We start from the raw sequence: 20,130 nt of genomic DNA, 5'->3' as shown, positions 1-20,130 counted from the left end.
TCTTTTTTTATATTTCCTTCAGTTATCTGAACATTTTTAGGGAATGATGAAAAATGCTATATTCAATAGCTTTAATTAATAGCTTCAATAGCTTTAAAAATGATCTGGTCAGTAAGCTTGCATTTTGATGAGAACACCAACTCATGATGTTTTTAACATGGTATTTTGTCACAACACTGTTTGCATCCATATTTGCTTGTTTATGAGTAGATGTATTTACATATAATCAATTTATAGTTTATATAATAGTATTCAGAAAGGCTCTTTCACATGACTCATGTCAGTAAGATTGTGAAGGAGTCTTAACACTTACTTCCCCATCCGTCATGAATCCCGTGTTCTCACAGGCTTTGGAGCCCCATACGGGTACAGCGCTGCGGCCGCCACTCCTGCATACGGTACGTACCCCTTCCTTCCCGTCCTCCCTTCCTCCAGTCAGGGTCTAGGGTCCAAATCTGCCCCCACTTACTCCCCCATTCAGCTCTCCAATTGGGCTTTCAAACCCCCACAAAGAATCCCGTAGCGAAACGACTCCCTGGACGATGGAACTGAACCATAACCTTTTGGTTCTTAATTGTGGTTGGAGCAAGACTTGCTGCACCTGGCCTGAGTGTGACTTTGCTCGTCTAGTCTGCCTGCTCGACGCTTGGCCCGTTTCTCCTGACTCTGGGCGGCTCTCGAAGCGTCAGCGTAGTGCTACTGTCTACAGCACACAGTTACACCATTCAAAGCAGCCGCTGGGCATGATGGCCTGAGAGGAGAGATCACGCTAAGCACAGTTTGAAGACTAGTACTGCGACTAGCTGGCAAATAAGGGACAGTTCACCCAAATATGAAAATTCTGTCATCATTTATTCACCCTCATATCATTTTCAAATCTGTATTTCCTCACACAATTAAAGTCAGCGGGTTCCAATAAACAACATTGGAATCCATTGACCTTCATTCAAATGGTTGGAAAAAAGGCTTGAAAAACATAAGGGTGAGTAAATGATGACAGTTTAATTTTGGGGGGGAACTATCCCTTTAAGACACCATTTAATAACACTTTAATAGTTCAACTCTGCGCCATCTAAAAGCATGTTCGCACCAAGAATGATTTAACATATACTATATTAGCGTCCGCTTTAAATGCTTGCACTCTTTAGAGTCGGGTGGATTCTGATTGGCTGACAATGGGGGAAAAATCATTCTGGAATTAGTACAATTATTAAAGCTTTATAATTATAGTTAACATTATAGTTATCATCCTAGGTGTGAACAGCCCTTTACTATTTGCTTGAATCGCTCCATTAGTAGCAAAATCCCTTATTTGATTTCTGTACAGGTCAGGGGGCATGTTTATAATATTAAAAGAGAGATTTCAAAAATGAAATTCTTATCATTGCTCACCCTCATGCCATCCTCCATTTCTGTGAGTCCATATAATGAAAGGCTGCCGCAGTCTATAATCCACATGACCCCAGTGAAGGAATCAATGAAGCCAAACAATAGGTGTAAGAAAAAAGTTATTTTTTAACTTTCTGTAAATCATTGAGTCTGGTATGAGAGTTCATGAGAGCGACATTGTGTTGTGACTTTAATGCGTTTTGAAGTTCACGTGAGAAGTAACGTGGAAGCACGGAGGACCGCATTTTCTCATGTGAACTTCACAAAGCATGTATGTCACGTGTCACATTGTCCCTCTCATGACAATGTACATTTAGTGTATTATATTTTTTACACACACCAATCATTTGGCTTCAGAAGTCATTGGTTCATCCACTGGGGTTGTATGGATTACGGTCACGATTGCTGTGTGTGGTTTTCATGCGTCAACCGAGCAGCAGACGTTACATGGACTCTCAGAAATCTTCTTTGTTTATCTGAAGATGGCTTGAGGGTGAGTAAATGGTGAGAGAATTAACATTTTTGAGTGAACTCTCCCTTTAAATTGATCACTTAATTCTTTTAATAATAAATCACATTAAATCAACTTTCTAAATTGGCATCCCCAGTTAATATTCTCGTTAACACAGTATAATCTTCAAACTTGAGTCCACCCGCCTGTACATCCTAGACTAGAGAAAGCTCTGACTGATGAGTAAAGTGCGCGTAGTAGTTAAGTGTTCATCAGATGTACACTTCAAAACCTCAGCAGTGTTTCAGCCTCTGTTTTATAGAGCGATTTCGGACATACTGTTACTGCTATACAGCAGAGAAGGCACATTCAGAACAGTTCATTTGTATTATTTATGTAGTATATTTATTAATGTTTTAAATTAGCTTTTATTTTTAATTTCTTTAAATTTTAGTAATTTTGCTATGTGCTTTTGTCATTTTTATTAGTTTAAAAAATATTTCTATTCAGCTTTATATTGGTTTCAGTTTTAGTAGTTTTTTTAAAGCAAGTTAAAAAAAAACATTTAAATATTTTTATTAAATAAGTTTTTCATTGAATATTTATATATATTTTTTATTTTAGCTTTATTTCTATTTAGAAAAACCAATAAAGGCTTTAATGGTTTTAATTTCAGTTAATAATTTGACTGACCTCGAATAACTGCCGTTTTATGTTTAATATTCATCACGCGCCATTGTCATAACCGTCTGAAACTGCTGCTGAGTTTTGACACAGTTTTTCGTAGTTTATTCCGTTATACTCCACGCAGACACACCGCTCAGGGACGCCCATTCGCACTGCAACTTCTAAACACACAAATAGAGGAATGCGCACACAGTAAACAGACTTGTAAGCGCCTCTCCGGTCAGGCCCAGATGAAGATGCTTTGAATGAGCCTTATGTGCAGGGGGGACTAGGTGAGGTGGGCTCAGCGGGAACGAGGGTTTGTGTGTTCATTCCTCGCAGGATGAGGGGGGGTGGGTGTATGGGGTTGCTCCCAGCGGCCTGGTCTCTGCCTGCCACATAAAGACTGTTCCTTTAGGTGGAAGGTGAAACCTGGTATTGTGCTGTAAGAGAACAGTGCGGCCCTCTCTTTGACGTCTCTCCGGTTTGGTGCCTGAGAGCTGTGTGCATGCAGTAATTCTCACCAGTCATCTTACGCTGTCCAACCCTCTTCCTCCTGTTGCTGCTTTGGGATTTCTAAATGGGAACGACTGTGAGACTACGACTACAGTTCTATTCACACACACATGCACTCACACACACACACACACGGCACAGAATGAACACTCCACATAAGAGCGCCAGCCAGCAAATCACTCCTGTAACCCTCCATGTGCCCCGACCCACAATTCAGATATATGGTTCAGACACCACCATTAACTTTATTACTTTCAATTAGATAGTTCTGTCTAGTTGTTAAAACTAGGGCTGGGTGATATATTGAATATTTATGGACATTATTAAGTATGGACATGAATATCACAATGGCATTGTGCTGTTTTTACATTTCTTCAAGACTATGCTAGTAAACTAACCTGCTTATATGTAATTAATGTCGCAACTTAATGCAATAGTGATAAAGACAGATATTTTTATTAGTGTCTCGGATTTAAAACGTTCAACTTGTCTCCGGAAAACAGTTCTCTTAAAATCAATGAACAAAAACTAAAATTTGACTGTATTTTATTGTTTGATTTATACACTGTGAAATACAATAAAAAAAAAAAAATCATTTTAGTGTGTTAATTTCATAAAAACTGTGGAAAACATACCTTGAATATTTTTTGTTAGATTTATACACTGTAAATAAAAATAAATATTTTAAGTTTGTGAAAAGCTGAAAAAATGTCACTGTATATTATTGTTTGTTAGATTTATACATTGTAAATGAAGCAAAATCAAATAGATAATTATTATTCCTTTAATTTAGTGTGCTAATTTTAATTAATAATTAATTATTAATGAATTAATTTTAGTGTGGAAAACATACCATGAATTTTTTAGCTATAATTTCACTGTATTTTATTGTTTGATTTATACAATGCCGAAATTGGTGATTGTTTGGTTAAAATCTTGGGGACTTTAGAAAAATCATACTTTCCAAGCAAATACATAAAGGCTGGAAAATATTGAAATTATTACACCATCATTCAATATATCTGTGACAAGTTGTTGAAATATCAACCAATCAAATGAAAGATCTGGAGCTGTTAGATTTTATTTAATCTACATTATATCGCCCAGCCCTACTCAAGAGCCATTTTTCATAAGATGACTGAATATACCATGTGGTTCAGCAGGTCAACTGTATGTGTATATCATATCACATGACTTTAGCCAGCAGGTACATGTGTGTCATCTCCTATCTGAATGAATGCTTGATTTCTGCCCTCTCTCTTCACCTGACCTCACTCTTCTCCTCCCCTCTCTTGGGCTCATATCCCCATGCTAGAATGAGACTGAATTGGCTCTAGCTTCATTTAAAAAAAAACACCCTCAGGTCTTTTATTTTGTCCTGGACTTATGTGGAGTGCTCTTTTCATTTTCTCTCTAGGTTTGCCCAAGAGAATGCTTCTGTTGCCCGTCATGAAAGTGCCCGCCTACCCCGTCCCCCACTACTCTTTCTTTTAGCTCAGGAGTCTACCTTACACACACACACACACACACACACACACACACACACCGCGTAAATGTACGTGAGAAGGGAAGGTCAGAGAGCACATCCCTATCACACGCAGGGACAGCTATGAGGGTATATTTGTAAAGAGCTTTTTATTTGATCATTATCACATTTGTCTTCTGGTTTTAAACAAATACAGGTTTTATGTTCTTCAGAAAGAAAACTTGAAGGATTTGTACTGTGAATTGTTACCTCATTTTTGGACATTTTAAATTATATCAGCCTCTTTTGTTGTTATGGTTTTTCTTGTAGAATGGGAATAGGCATGACAGGCTTACTCTATATACGGATATCAGGAGCTGTGCTTAAGATGTATAGGTCTAATTCAAACTACTGCTTACAAATAAACCTTTATCTTCATCAACTGCCAAGCACTGACTGTTGTATATTTCAGACCTCTTTAGTTACTCGTGAAGCAGTTATATGTTCTTCTATAGCAGTTTTAGCAGCTCTGAATGAACATTTGGTGTAGCTTTCAGATACTTAAAGAAGTTTTAAGGCATGTTCCAGGTTCAATGCGACTTGTGCTCTATGGACAGCATCTTCACATTGTTCATGACCACAGAAAAAAGCTTTGATTTATCCCTCAGTTTGTAAGTGAAAACTGCTGTAATGCACTTTCTGTGAAAGTCTATTCTGAAGGTTTTGTTTTGTTTTGTATTTCATTTGATTTTGTTTGTTTGTTTTTTGTTTTAGTTGTTTGGTTTGGTTTGGTTTTGTTGGACTAAATCGAAGTCTATGTAAGTCTATTCTGAAGTTATTTTGTTTTATGTTTTAGTTTTTTCGTTTGGTTTTGTTCGACCAAATCAAAGAATTGACTGTGTTAACATGTATAATGTTAAAGCTATATTTTAATGTTATGTATTTTGATATAAAAATTCCAGTGCTATAGACTTCCATCAAGTACATTGTGCTCACAATTTGTTTTTACAAACTGAGGGACGAGTCCGTTCTCTTCTGTGATAATTGACAGCATGTATTGAACCCGGAACATTCCTTTTTATTTCATTCTAGCAGCTTGTGTTTCCAGACAGAGCTTGTTTTAAAACGTTGGACGTTTAAGAATATCAGCCTGCAGTTTAGTAGCTTTTTTGGGCAGTTAACGCATGTCGAGATGGCCTTTGAACCCTTTCATGCTGACCTGACCCCTTTTGCTGTCCCAATGAATGAATGGTGACCCTGTCTCGAGCTAGTTATGAAGCTGATTATTCCATTCATAGTCATTAAACATTACCTTGATGTCTCCTCACAGAAGGTTTGGTTGATCAGGCTCTAGATGAGGACTGAACAGTTAGTAGTAGATTTGAACCATACAAAGACACACATTACACACACAGCTCAAACACGGCCCCTCACATGGACACACACCGGAGCCTCCAGTCACAGCCTTACAGCGGAGAATCGAAAGCAGCAACAAGGGATCCATGGAGACATGCTACTGAAATGTCTTTTTGTCCTTTTTTGTTTTGACTTCTTGGTGAGTGTCTTATTGTGTGTGAGATGTTATTTCATACTCCTCCAAAGGCCAGCACAAGCGAATTCACATTGAGGTTCACGTGCGCTCACTTTGCTCGGGGGGTCTTTCCTAACCACTGCTATTTTAGTATGATTGAGATGGTTTTTTCATGTTTATTTAGTTTGATTTTGCCATTTTTATTTGATTTATTTCAAAATAAAAAGGTTTTTTTTTATATTGAATTTTATTCATGAGCTTTTTACAAAAATGGTTTGAGTTATCTGTAATAACCCTGTTCCTGACCCTTTGAGCTACAGACGATGCCGCACACCTGTAATATAACATTGGCTTCTGCAAAGACGCTAGTCCCTGTTTCTACAAACGTTCTGGATTTAACGTTCATGAAACATTGACTCCATTGGTTCCCGTTGGATCATCTGGATCAATGCTTGTGCTGGCTTATGGCTGGGTCATGATCATCGCTTACCAAAGAGGAACTCCATCTCCATGGTTAAACGAGTGGTCACTATATTCCCATTCATTGTAAACGGATCCCTCCCATTCGTCATGGTCATCCTCAAGTGTCCACTCAGAACCAATGGCCCGTCCTCTTTGGTAGTGATAGCAGTCATTGTACTATACTCTCTCCAAAATCACAACAGATCTGATTTGTCAGAGTTATGTACTAACTACATCTGTATGGAAACCTCAGAGGTGCCACATACGTTTCACATTTCCTCTGCCTTGTATCAAAGGAATGAGCTCCAAGTTTTTTTCCGTTTTGTCGGAAAGTTAACCGTGCAGCTTAAGTTGTTGATGTCTTTTTTATTAACCTGAGACGCTCCCAGTGCAATGAAAACCCCACGTACAGCCCGAAAGAGCAGAGACCCTAGTATCCACCCCTGTGGCACACCCTAACCCCATTTCCCTCCTGCCATCAGAATGTATATATATATATACCGCTGCCTCCTGCCGTGCCGCATCATTAATCGCAGCTCTCTCTGCTCTTGTCCTCACTGTAGGTGGTCTTTTCATTGACAATCCCTTTTACCAGCCGCGGACCATCGCTCCTTTTTTTATTCACTTGGGTCCTCAAGATCTCTTCTCTGACTTCTAGAACCATCAGGTTGTGTGGCTCTAAACTGTCGTACCACTCCAGGCATGACCAGGCTGTCTCCACCGCACAGAGACGGCCCAAACTTCATTCACAAACCCATCCAAACCCAATCTAAGGATCCAAAAATGCACCACTCTTACAAAAGCAATACTCTATTTGACTTGCTCGTCCCGAAAACCGGCTGGGGACCTCGGTTCCTCCTTATATAGCAATACACTTGAACTCTTTTGGGCTTTAAGCTTACTTGAGATGTGAATGTTCGGTTGAGTCTTACTCAAACTTGGCATTGCAATATAGTCATTTTCATTGTATATTCACCACATGTGTATGTGTGGCTATATTATAAATACATGCATATATATGTATGGTCTATGGCACTATAAATATATATGTGTAGATATACCGATGTACTTATGTATATTTATATGCAGTATATATATATATACATATACATATTCTTGGTATTAATTATTTTAGAATTGGAAAGTGATATGTAACCATTATACTAGGATATAACTTTCTTCCAGTTTTATATATACAGTATACATATATGCTAAGCAATTTAATCTAGTAAATTATTCTTGTGAAATGCAATATGAAAGCCCTTTTCTTAATCTACCTGTAGTAGATTAGTGATGCTTCCTTCTCTCCGACTCGAGCGGCTTGGCCGTGTCTTTTCGTCAGATCTGCGCGCGTGTGCGTGTTTTTGCTCAGTCCACCAAAGTCTGGCGTTCTGGTTGGGTTAAGAGGTCGTCCTCCAAACATCTGGCCACCGTGCCGCCTACACCCACACCTCACAGGCGAACACGCAGGTCTTTCTAAAGCACATCCGACGGCAGATTGGTTTCCTCTTTCTGGCCGTTGACTGGGGTGCATACTCGTACACGTCATCACGGTATGAGGGGCAGCTAGTGTGACCCGGTCACTCACTCACTCACTCACTCACTCACTTCTCCCTGCAAAAGCACAGGTGACTCTCTTAACGCGGCATAGGTGGCCCTTCATTCGCCTTTCCATTCATTCTGTCATTCGTACTTCTCAGGCCTGTTTCACACTGCACACAAAAGGCACATATTTGGACACATTTCAGTGGCCATGTTACAGCATTCACATTGCCTGCACAATCATAGCAGAAGCGTAGCTGCAAGTTTCTGTGCTCTGCCTGTTCTTGCAGAAAACATGCTGAAAATGTGCTGTAAACCTATTTAGCAACACAATATTTAGCATTAAAGGCTTTTATGCAGCGACAGGCACACAAACAGGAGAAAATCAGACTGAATCCAGATCATTGAAGGAGTTTATAGCTACACTTTGTGTTTGGGTTCAGTTCCGTGTAGAGCAATTTTCATTTTCAGTTTTCAGTAGCTAGCTAACTCCCGATAGCTGTTTAATAGACTCCGGTTGTTATTAAAGGAAATGCTCAATTTAGTCAACCAGAAATCCCTATTTTTCTCAGTAGTACTGCAGTTCTGTGGGTGTGAAAGCGCAATGCATGTTTTACCGCCGCTCACACGTGTTGTGAAACAGGCCTCGGGTTAATGCAGCAGCGAGCAGTCGCTTTTTACTTTTTGCGTTTTTCTTCAGCAGGTCTGTTGTAGCGCAACTCTAGGCCAACTAATTAATAACAGCTCTCAAAAGACTCCCAGATACAGTACCAACCACAGAGCACAGAAATGGGAATACGCTTGATGATATCAGTTTAGCTGTGCTATATTCAGATTTACAGCTATTCAAAGAACCGTCAGGATTGTTTTACTGTACTCTGAATGCTTATCGTTAAGTAATGAAAGTAATTTTTATATAAAAATGTCCTTCTCTTGTTAGCTTCACATGTACAAGTAGATAATACAACCAATATCACTAGGAATGTATTGATGTTTGTATGTCAAAGTAGTTTTGATATTTTACTGTGCTTTCAGTAAGCAATTGAATGTCACAATTTCTCACCAAAACCCAAATGTATAAGGCAAAAAAAATTGGATTTCACAAAAACAGGACACAACCCAGCTCACATATGTATTGAATGTGTCCTCTTATATAAATTTCCCCATGTATTTAGTCATATTTTAGCTGTTGTGTTTGAATGTGTAATAGTGTAGCTTTCAAATAGGAAAATACGGGATATAATCTCAGAAACAATACAGAATAGTCGTAGAATAATAGTATAGAATAGTTCAATAAAAGCAATAGTACAACATGCATCATATGATCATAACAGTTTAAATATACTTGTTTGTCATAATGACTTATTTTTTTTGGTAACACTTTATTTTAAGGTAACGTAGTTGCACGTCACTACATGTACTTACTATAGTAAATTACAAGCAACTAACCCTCAACCAAACCCTAACCGTAACACTATAATAAGTACATATTTAGTACACAAGTAAGTATTTGAGTAATGACAATGTAACAACGTCACCTTAAAATAAAGCGTAACCTTTCTTTCTTTTCGGTTTAAACTTTTTGGAACATTTTTGAAAACAAATTCATTTTTCTGTTCCCCAACCAGACGAGACTTCGGTCAGTTTTGAATTAAAGCTGGTAAGTCTTGTATGGGTAAGTTTTGTATGGAAATGCAATAGAGATTTGAGAGAAAAGCGCATCAAAAGACAAAATGGCCTTTCTTTTTCTTTGAGCTTTATGAATGATCGGCAAACACACAAGGCCCTTTCCTCGATCTGACGCCACACCAGCATTACGCAGTTCAAAAGACTGACAACTGGGCGCTAACACAGTTAACCTTATATTGAGATAGTCAAACAGAGGGCTAACAAAGTGAAGCAAAGAATGTGTTCATTTTTACATTACGTCGATTCAGAGTCTTCCATGTTATTTGTGTCTATCAGTTTGCAAACATAAAACTCATTAACGCTAAAGTCAACATGAAATGAAAATTGGCCCGATTTACTTTAATACACATTCCTTGGCTTATTATGAATGATTCATCACTGTAAGTTAACCTTTTTTCATCAAACTTTAATCAAATAAATGCCTCTGCAATGACTTTTGGCTGAAATCAACAATCCCTCTTATTTTTCAACCGCTCTCCTCTAATCATCTGGTTCGCTTATATGTAACGCTCATTTTCATAATCCAATCAATTTTCAATGTAAAACATTCCGCCTTTGCAATTTCAAAACAGGAATAAACTGAGCAATTCCAAGAGGGTGCTCACAGCATCGGTGCTTGGGCATTAAAAATTAGGAGAATTTTTATTTCATTTGAAAATACATGGTTGTTTACAGACACGAGTTTAGAATGACTTTAACCAAGATTACCTCGTGATATGATTTCCCACACTCACAAATGTGCTGTAAAATATTACGTCTTTATTATAGTCAATAAAGATATTACAGGGATGTTTCATTAATACAAATATACAAATCCAGCGTAAAAGCCATATAGGCTGCGTTTACACTGCAAGGCTTAAAGGGATACTCCACTTTTTTCGGAAATATACTCATTTTACAACTCCCCCAGAGTTAAACAGTTGAGTTTTACCGTTTTAGAATCCATTCAGCCGAACTCCGGTTCTGACGGTACCACTTTTAGCATAGCTTAGCATAGTTCATTGATTCTGATGAGTCCAATAGCATTTCTTTCAAAATGACCAAAGAGTTTCAATATTTTTCCTATTTAAAACTTGACTCCTCTGTAGTTAAACCGTGTACTAAGATCGACGGAAAATGAAAAGTTGCGATTTTCTAAGCCTATATGACTAGGAACTACTCTCATTCCGGCGTAATAATCAAGGAACTTTGCTGCCGTACCATGGGTGCAGCAGGCGTAATGATATGACGCAGCGCCTGAAAATAGTTCTAATAGGTTAGACAAACTTAGTCCCGGTCACGTTGGAAGAAGTTACCGAGCTGGGGACTATTTTCAGGCTCTGCGTCATATCATTACGCCTGCTGCACCCATGGTACGGCAGCAAAGTTCCTTGATTATTACGCCGGAATGAGAGTAGTTCCGAAAAATAGTTTCGAAAAATTTCCGAAAAAAGTGGAGTATCCCTTTAATGCACAGATCAGATTTTTTTTTACATTCACTTTAGAAAATATAACTCCCACCCAAATCGATTCTGTTATTTATTTATTATTAATTCATATTGGTTAGAACCATGATTACTTTACAGCATGGATCAGTTAAAAGCTGTCATTGAATGTTAGCGCGCGAAAATTTGACTAAACGGATACCGGTAAGATAACGGTAAAAACGGTTCACTTAGATCTAGAATTCTGAAGTGAAATAAAGAAGTGTTGAAAGAGTATGTTTATTTAAATGAATTTGAATAAATTAACGAGAGAGAGAGAAATGACAAAAACTGCAAAGTTTTCTCGTTATAAAGAAGTATTCAGTAGTGTAGCTGTTTATACAAATCACGGGGCAGAGGTTGAAAACACATTTCTATGCTCCACATCTGCTTCATAATACAACATTAAAAAGCTATCTGTGTTGGCAAACGTGTCACCCTCACCTAGCGGGAAATCCAAGGGGAATCGGATATACATGTTTAGGTCAGATATTGTCCATATATCAGATATGTATCAGTATCTGATTTAAAACCACATTTGGAAGTGGCTCAGAACAGATGCGAAAAATCTGATCTTGTGCAGATTTTTCTGTCTCAGATGCGAGTAAAAAATCTGATTTTTTTTTTTTTTTTTTTTGTGCCAGTGTGAACGCAGCCAGTCCGTCTTTATAAACATCAGATGTATCTGCATTGTTGCTGCAGTGCTTAAAAAGCATCAAAATCTTCTCCTGAAGTGCAAATATGTCTCTCTTCATGCCAGCCTGCTTCCCGACAGCCAGATGGTCTTCATAAATATGTTGTTAGAACTCATATTTTACTTCAGTTTAGGTTATAATTCTGCTCATCAGCTGCGATTGAATCTCAGTGGTCTATCGTGGCGAGGGATGGGAGAAGACATTTGCACAGCTGCATCTCCTGTCAAATTAAGTGTTGAGGTGATTCCAACAAAAGATCCGCAAGAGAACATCTGATTAAAATAAACCAGGCTTGATTTCCTGGGAGCCATCAAAAGTTCGTTTCATTTCCGATTCCGTTTGCCGACTCGTGTATGATGTCACTGTTAGTGGGCGGGGCCCCAAGATACGCATAAGATTGTACGCCACTTCATCGGCTCTACTCAGGTAGATGTTAAACGCAACTTTCCGCTTCTCCTGTTTTAGCACACTTTGGTTAATTTGTCGGAGCCATGACGCAGCAGTTAATATATGTGCTAGAGACATCTTGGAGCTCACATGAGTAATGCAGGTTCAAGTCGCCAGTGTCTTCACTTTCTCTGTCCAATACAGTAGCAAAAACTCATTATTTAGAAAGAAATCTGGATTAAAATCACAACATTGGCACTGAATGGTTGATTGGACTGTTGCCTCTGGTAGAACCAATACGCCATTTAAAATCTTTTGTCCAAACACCATACATTTTAGTTTCATGTAACAAGATAAATGATGATTAACTGACTAGATTTGGCATTTTTCATTTAATACTGATTGATAACCATTAGATTAGAGACACTTTATAACGTTGGTGCTTAATCAATACGAGCAGACTTAAGTGGGGGAATATTTGTCCTGTCGTGAAAGAAAGGGACTTGTGTGTGGCACTTGAGTTGAGAAAAGCTGGAAATTCAATTTGCGAGCTTGCGATGCAAGTACAGAGATATAGGTCCGGTTTCAGATTGAGCAAGCTTTGCAAAATGAATTGCTGAAGGTAATGTTTTCTCCTCGTCTCCGATCTCCCCCTGCATATGAAGCAGGGCAGATGGGGACGGCCGTCATTTGAGCTGGTTCACCCGCGAGCCGGGACGCCGAAGTCCCCGTAGACTGAACCAGCAATAGAGCCATGTTTAGGTTTGGAATGTATTTATGTAGTAGAATGTACTTTCATAGAAGAGCTAACTGCATCTTTGTAGACACATCCAAATACACTGAAATGAATTATTTACCTATATGATAAAAAAAAAAATATTCATGTGATTGTGTGTGTGTTTTTTTGGGGTGTGAGGGGGTGTGTGTGTGTGTTTATGCCCATTGTTTACGTTTATTTCATTTCATTTGTAACTTACGAGCATTGGCAAATCCTTGCTTGTGAGCTCTTCCATGATTCTGTAAATACTCCTGAGTCAGACTGCGAATGAAAGCAGTCTGCGGGATTCTCAGTTATCCATATCACAACTTTTATGTAACTTGACAAATTATATAAAGAAAAAATGATCTAGATTTGAGATATTATAAAGGGTAACAATATAATGTGAAGTGATGATTGTGCACAACTTCTGTGAGCGAGCAGTGCTTGAACATGACAGCAGTAGATGTTTGCTAGCCGTGGTATCAAATTATAAACTATTAGTTGTGAAAATACTATAGTGGTTTGTCTGTCACTTTTTTTGCCATAATTTATGCTTTTAAAATAAAGTGCTAAATCTCTATAAAGTGTAAACTTTTCTTTTTTAAATAAATATATAAAAACTTTTTGATGTGTGGTGTATTTTGTTCTGTGTCCATTCTGTCTTTGTCTAGTGCACTACAAGACAGAAGCTTGTTGCAGTTTCATATTTTGAATTTCTAACTAGATGTCCCAGTTCGTGGAATTTGTCCGTTATTGATCAGAGATGTTGAATATGCTACAATAAATTGCATGCTTGTTTTAATATAGCCAACCAGTTGTTGGGTTTGTGCACTGTCTCCAATAAGACAGAGGGCAGCAATGAGCAACAGCCAATGAAATTGTGAGTTGAAAGAGCGTGACCGAAGGGCGAGGGAGTGCTGGGTCAGCAAGGAGAGCAAGCTCTTAAACATCCTTGGCCCTGTCCCAATTGACACAATTCAAGTGCATTTGCAGTATTGTGGACTTCGTGGCTATACACAAAGAACGTGTTTTTGCATTTAAAAATGCAAGACGCAGGGTAGTGGAATAAAAAATAAAGGCCTAGAAACATGTCTTTTTAAAAGTTGAAAAAAAGAGATTCTGCAAAAAAACGAGTGCAATGGTCAAACACGTCCGTCAGTCACTAGCTGTATCCCAATTCAGAGGCTAAAGGATGCAGACTTCAAAGACCGTGAGGTTCGGACTGAGCGTTGTTAAATGTGACGGTCTAGCCTACAGAGGATGGCTCTTGTTGCCTAGCAACTGTGACAGCTGCCGTTGATGAGTGACAGTAACGTTTGTACAGGACTTTTTTGAAAGTTAAGTTAAACTGTCTGAAAACATTACAGGCTTCACAACCTGTCCAAATATGTTCACCATGGTCCATTTATGTACATAATAAAGAGTATAAACTATATAAAATCAAATCACTTAGTAAGATAAGTCAACATTTGAATCACTTTAAAGATTTTTTTTTTTTTTTTTACATTTGAATCATTAGATGAGTAAATTGAAACCCAATACTTACGTTTAAAAGTGTAATTAGTAATATATATATCCTGACGTCACTGGCGCGCAATGAATTCTGGGGTGGGCAAGGCCACGAAGGATCCATCTGTTGTACCCTTCATTGCCCGGGAAACGAAGGACTCATTTGGAGGAGCCTTCGATTTGGGACAACCTCCGTCGCGCCACTGACACAATCAGGCTTCGTATGTGTCCTTTAAAGGATGCAGCCTCTGAATTGGGACGTTGCTGCTGTCCTGCAGAGTTCAGCTCCACCCCAATCACACCTGAAGCAGCGAATCAAGGTGTTCAGTGTTTAACATTCCAGGCAGGTGTGTTGGAGCAGGGTTAGACCTGAGTATGCAGGAAAGGTTGGAGACCCCTGGTCTTGCACGTTAACGGAAAAGCAGAACAGTGGAATGCAAAAACTTGTTCTGTGTGAAGGGACCCTTAAGGCCCTTGCACACTGAGTCCGAAATTCGCATCCGAAATTTTCGCACGTTAAAAAATAAATACGACCTCACGTTATGTCAATCACGCTTGCACGCTGCCTCCGAAACTTTCGTCAGGTTTGATTTTCTGCATTTTTCACATCCGTAGCAAGCATTTTGACTGATGTTTTGACAATTTAGAGCCACCGAATCACGAATATGAAAAAACGCATGCGAAAATTTCAGACTCAGTGTGCAAGGGCCTTTACTCTGGCCACTGCATGCGTGTGTCCATTAACTCCACGATGACCTTCTGTCATTTTAGGTTTCAGAAGAATGCTCACAAGTTCCCCCTTTGCAGGCACTTCTGCCCACACTTTATCCCTGACAGTCAAAGCAGCTTTACTTCATGAAAGTGTGGACTCGGAAGACAATTAGGGTTTGGAGTGCTATTTGGGACAGGTCCCTTCTTTTTCCATTCTGTGCAAATCATTGCACAAAAATTACCAGAATTTATTCATGTTGTCACATGACTTGTAAGGCCCTGTCTCAAATTGTACCCTAAACACTTGCGATCTTCCTACAAGTCCCCACTTTCGTGATGTAACGCTGCCTTGGCTGTCAGGGAGAAGTCTTGCAAAAGTGCGCATCGAGGGCATATCGACCGCAAAGGGGGCGCTCGTGAGCACCCTTCTTAAACCTAAAATGACAAATGGGACACCCTACGGTCTCATTGACTTAATGGACACGCGCACACAGCAGCCTTGTAAGTCCACAAGACCGTAAGTGCATATGAAGTGTGCCATTTGGGACGGGGCCTAATTCTGGGATAATAATCGTCTGGGATGGGAATGATCTTGATAACTGACGCACCTAGTCTGAGATTAGTTGTGTAAAGTGCGCACTTTAACATTGATGGGTCTGTAATATGAGCAGGACGACAAGCTTCTGCCTTGCAGCAAGGGTGAAATAAGCGATCTGAAGAATGCAAATCCATACAAATCATGTCCAGCAAGGAGAGCAGTCCCGTAAATCACGCTGACTGGAGTGTATGAAATTCCATGATATAAGATGACATCAGTGATATGTTAGGTCTTTGACAACGACAAACTGTAGCCCAATCACTTGACTGGTTCGGGATTGCAAGAGTGACTGAGTGCTCTCAACTCAAAAGGATCAGATAAGGGAGTTTGGGATGTCTGTGTGATACATGTGAGGGTCCATGGGGTTTGAAAGGGTTAGTCTTGTCAGTCTCTGGTAACCCACACTTGAGATGGGATCAGTGTGGATAGAACATTCTGGGGAATGTTGGTGTTGGATGACAGGCACTGATGAAATGACAAGAGTCCTGCTCCTCATCTTACTACACTTTAAGTAAGAAATCAGCTCTACGGTGTCCTACAGCCAAGTTCTTGCTTTACATTGAGCTCCTTCCACACCAAAGTCAGGTCTGAGGCGGAAGAAGGACCAGGAACAGACCCATAAGACTGGCCTCCTCTGAGCTGTTAACATGCATTGAGCCATGGTGAGGTAAGACCAAGTATTTGAGCATGACACTGGACATAATACATGTTGCCAGAATGTAAGAGATCCCAGCTGTTTATTGGACACCTCTCATCTGGGAAAACCATTGCAGATTCCCCCCCTCTGCAGCTGCTCCTCACCTCCGTTGGAAGCTATTTTGGATGACTGAGCAAGCAGAACACCCGGCCCTGTGTCAGCGAAACCTGGGCAGAGTTGGAGGCACACTGGGGTTGGGTTGAGGTATTCAAGCACGAACTGGTCAGGCTCTGGGTAAATTAGTGCTATCAACGTTCCCCGTTCCCTTCCTCCAAATTAGTTCACTAATGAGTGACAAGTGAGCTGTGGAGTTTGGTTTCATCAGCGCTGACGTTTAGGTTTGTACTGATGCCAGGTAACTCCCGGTAACAGGATTCCCAGACATGTTTAGCACATCATCCCAGGGCGATAATTTTACTGGACCGTGTGCCTATTTAAAGAGTTAACATTCCATGCTTATAAACAAGCTTAATGATATTACAAGACGTGCTGTAGGACAGCCATTTCACTATGAGTGTTTTCTTGTCACATGATCAGTGGTTAAGTCTATCGAAGCTGGTTGAAATACAGTATTGAGGAAACCTGTGAACCGGAACTTAGCAACAGCCTCGCTTTCATACCCGTCATGGCGTTTATTCATCGCTCTGAATAAGGTCTATAGAGCAGTTAATTGAGTCATAGCCTACAGACTTGGAATGGAAACCTTGCGGGAAGTCAAGTAGCATGTGTTCATAAATATTCATTCATGACCGGTGCCGCCACAATAGCAGGATTTCTTGATTCGCCAGCTAATGAGCAAAGTCCTTTCAGCCGATATGCTGGGCTTACTGGGTTAAAGTAATTCATATTCAGGAGCATGTTAACAAATATTTTAGAGGGTTACAATTGGGAAAATGTCGCCGTCAAGAACAATGTGAATTTCCTTTTAAACTTAACACATTTAGATATGTTTAGCATGTGCAGGGTGAGGATGCATCAGACAATGTGTTATAGGACATAAATAGAAACATTTGCTAATTTTGTTATTGCACAAAATGTCAAATATTAAAATAGGGGCAAGATGGCCCTGGCTGAACTTTCACTCCACAAATCCCTCATTAACAAATAGACAAAAAACTTGAATATTCAACATAATGCAATGTAAATGATCACTCTTTTCCAGAGACACAATGTTTTGACTGAATAAATCTCACAAATGTTGTTATTCAGATGAAATGACAAAATTAAAAATCATCTTACCCCAATGCTTAACATACTGTACTTTAAGTATTAAGTGTATTGTATTAATGTACATTCAAATATTTATAAATGTTGTATGATTCAGATAATTCTATATAGGGATGTATGACAATCTAGTTCATCAAAGCGTTACATTTATTTTGATTTAAATACACACATCTTGAATTGTCCCCAGTTTTGAATTCATAGATAAGAAATGACCTCATTGATGGTTTTCATTTCAGAAATCTGGTCATGCTTGAGTAAATATGTTATGCATCCAAGTATTTAAAATATAAATTGAATTATTTATATGAATTGTATAATTTGTCATCCCCCTTTTTACTGATGTCACCATGTTTAATATGGAAATGAATTGTGCGTTTAAATGTCTCATGTGAGGTCATTGCAGGAGTTGCACATCTGGTGGCTTTATACGCACACAAACGTTAGCCTGGGTAAAAGATACCTTCCTCTTCTTGTGTTTAGGGATTGTAAGAATTAAAATGGATTCTTACTAAATGACAGATTGTGGTGTCTGATAACAGGATGTCCTGTTGTAAGTGATCAGGTGGTACAGTAAGTTGGAGTCAGTGCTGATTACACTGCATGTAAATATTCATGTACGTTAGTGTCCAGTTCAGTTGATCAAACATCTTTAAATTATTAATAAGAATATTTCTGTAATAAGAGAGAATGTTTTATTTTTTAATGTGATAAAATAAATCATGCATGTTGACATAAGCTGATTTTTTTTTTTCTTCAGTTGTTATAACTTTGTTCATGTTGAGGTTTTGAAAATATACCATCCAAGTAAAATGTTTTGAAGTCTTAAATGAGTCCAGGAAACAATTAGCAATGCCAAAAACGTAACAGACACAAATGAAGAACAGACACAAGACGGCAGGAGACACATGTTCAGAGGTTTATACTGAAATTCATGGAAGTATACAACGCATCCTACACTATTACCATGTCCACACGCATGTAATGCTGGGTAAAAGGTACATTTGGCATGTAATGATGAGACAGCAGTTTGAAATTTAAGACAAAAGCAAAACATGAGTAATAATCTGTAGCACAGTACAATTAGGCAACATTAGTACAGTTACCAAATAGTTGAAATATAAAATTAATCCCAAAAAAACAAATCATATGCTTTTTTATTTACAACCCAGTGCCTTTTAGAACGGCCTATTTGTCTTAAGAGGCTCAAGGGCCTTCTTTAACGACGACAATAACTCGAGCAAGCTTGATATCAATATAAATATGACTGTAAGGTGCAAAGACCTTCCCCTCAGAGAGTCCGTTACACACACACACACACACACACACACACACACACACAGGTTCCGTTACCTCCAGATGTGCTTTCCGATCAGAGCGTGTGCTCACTGCATAAGTGCTTCCTGTTAGCCATGATCAACAGCGACCTTTAACCTTTCAGATACACAAGCAGCCCTTCATATTCACCATGCCTGTATCCCATCATATACCATTTGCTTTCGCTAATATCAGAAGGGCGCCAGCTAGTGGTTTGAGGAGGAATCTAATTAAGCGTTCACTGTACAGTGTGCTACCTGTCTACTTCCTGTTTTTAGTCTTCCTCAGAGAACCACAATATTGGCCGACACACACACGCTCACACACGCATACACTGTACAATAAAAGGGGACCTCAGTCGTACACATGCACACCATCAACACGTCTCCTGTCACAATAACGGAAGTCACGCTAGTTTTCCGGCCGCACACGTACCTTATGTTGACTCGGACTGTGTTTGTGCAAGTAGTCTTGAGTAGGTCAGTAGATAGAAATGTTAATATCCCCCAGAAGACAGTTCAGTCAGCTATACGCCCCAGTCCTTCGTTTAACATCAGTAGTAGAAACACTAGCGTTAAAGTCTTGTTTTTCAGTAAGTAAGTACTTGTGTTTCAAATGGGGGTGTTTACTTCTGGTACCCTAGAAGCAAAGTTTTTACAAAAGGAAAATAACAGGAGAGAGAGAAGTCACGTTGTTCGCACTGTTCCGGCTGCGGGGGGGATGATGATGATGTGGCCCCGTTAGACGCTCTCTTTGCCTTGCGCTCCTGTCACAGTCTTGATGGAGGTTAACGTCCTGTTGAACCACGTCTTTTTGGCTGCTTGGACTTCGTTTATAGCCAGACCCAGATGATGCTCCAGATCCTAAAGAAGACATTAAGCTCACGCTTTATTCAAAGTGACTTCAGGTGAACTTATAGGGACAGTAACAGAGATTTAATTTACCAGATCTTCAACACAATGTGTGTGTGTGTGTGTGTATCTGTGTCCAATCATAGGAGTGTCTAAACGTTCCCCTATGTCCTAAAGCCAGTAAACACACTGAAAGCTGTAGTGTGT

At 39.2% G+C, this 20,130-nt stretch overlaps 2 protein-coding genes across 10 annotated transcripts in view; one reads left to right on the top strand and one right to left on the bottom strand.

Annotated features, from left to right (window-relative positions):
* strbp (spermatid perinuclear RNA binding protein) overlaps positions 1-8,621 on the top strand; it is a 92,197-nt gene extending 83,576 nt beyond the window's left edge. For 4 of the 8 annotated variants that reach the window (XM_079861393.1, XM_079861391.1, XM_079861394.1 and 1 more), the window contains exons 18-19: positions 348-398; positions 7,044-8,621. In XM_079861393.1, the coding sequence (XP_079717519.1) occupies positions 348-398; positions 7,044-7,138 (146 nt within the window). In that variant the 3' untranslated portion in view covers positions 7,139-8,621. Of the gene's footprint in view, positions 1-347; positions 399-4,439; positions 6,043-7,043 lie in introns of those variants that run through there. The other 4 variants (XM_079861395.1, XM_079861398.1, XM_079861397.1 and 1 more) reach the window with 1 other exon arrangement.
* A 10,031-nt stretch (positions 8,622-18,652) lies between these two features.
* rabgap1 (RAB GTPase activating protein 1) overlaps positions 18,653-20,130 on the bottom strand; it is a 92,923-nt gene continuing 91,445 nt past the window's right edge. For both annotated transcript variants that reach the window (XM_079861429.1, XM_079861428.1), the window contains one exon: positions 18,653-19,935. In XM_079861429.1, the coding sequence (XP_079717555.1) occupies positions 19,813-19,935 (123 nt within the window). In that variant the 3' untranslated portion in view covers positions 18,653-19,812. The remainder of the gene's footprint in view (positions 19,936-20,130) is intronic.

Source organism: Squalius cephalus (genome assembly GCF_949319135.1).
Source record: "Squalius cephalus genome assembly, chromosome: 24".
NCBI classification, from domain to species: domain Eukaryota; kingdom Metazoa; phylum Chordata; class Actinopteri; order Cypriniformes; family Leuciscidae; genus Squalius; species Squalius cephalus.
Note: the sequence above shows the minus strand (reverse complement) of the source record. Positions and strands in the feature narration are given on the sequence as shown.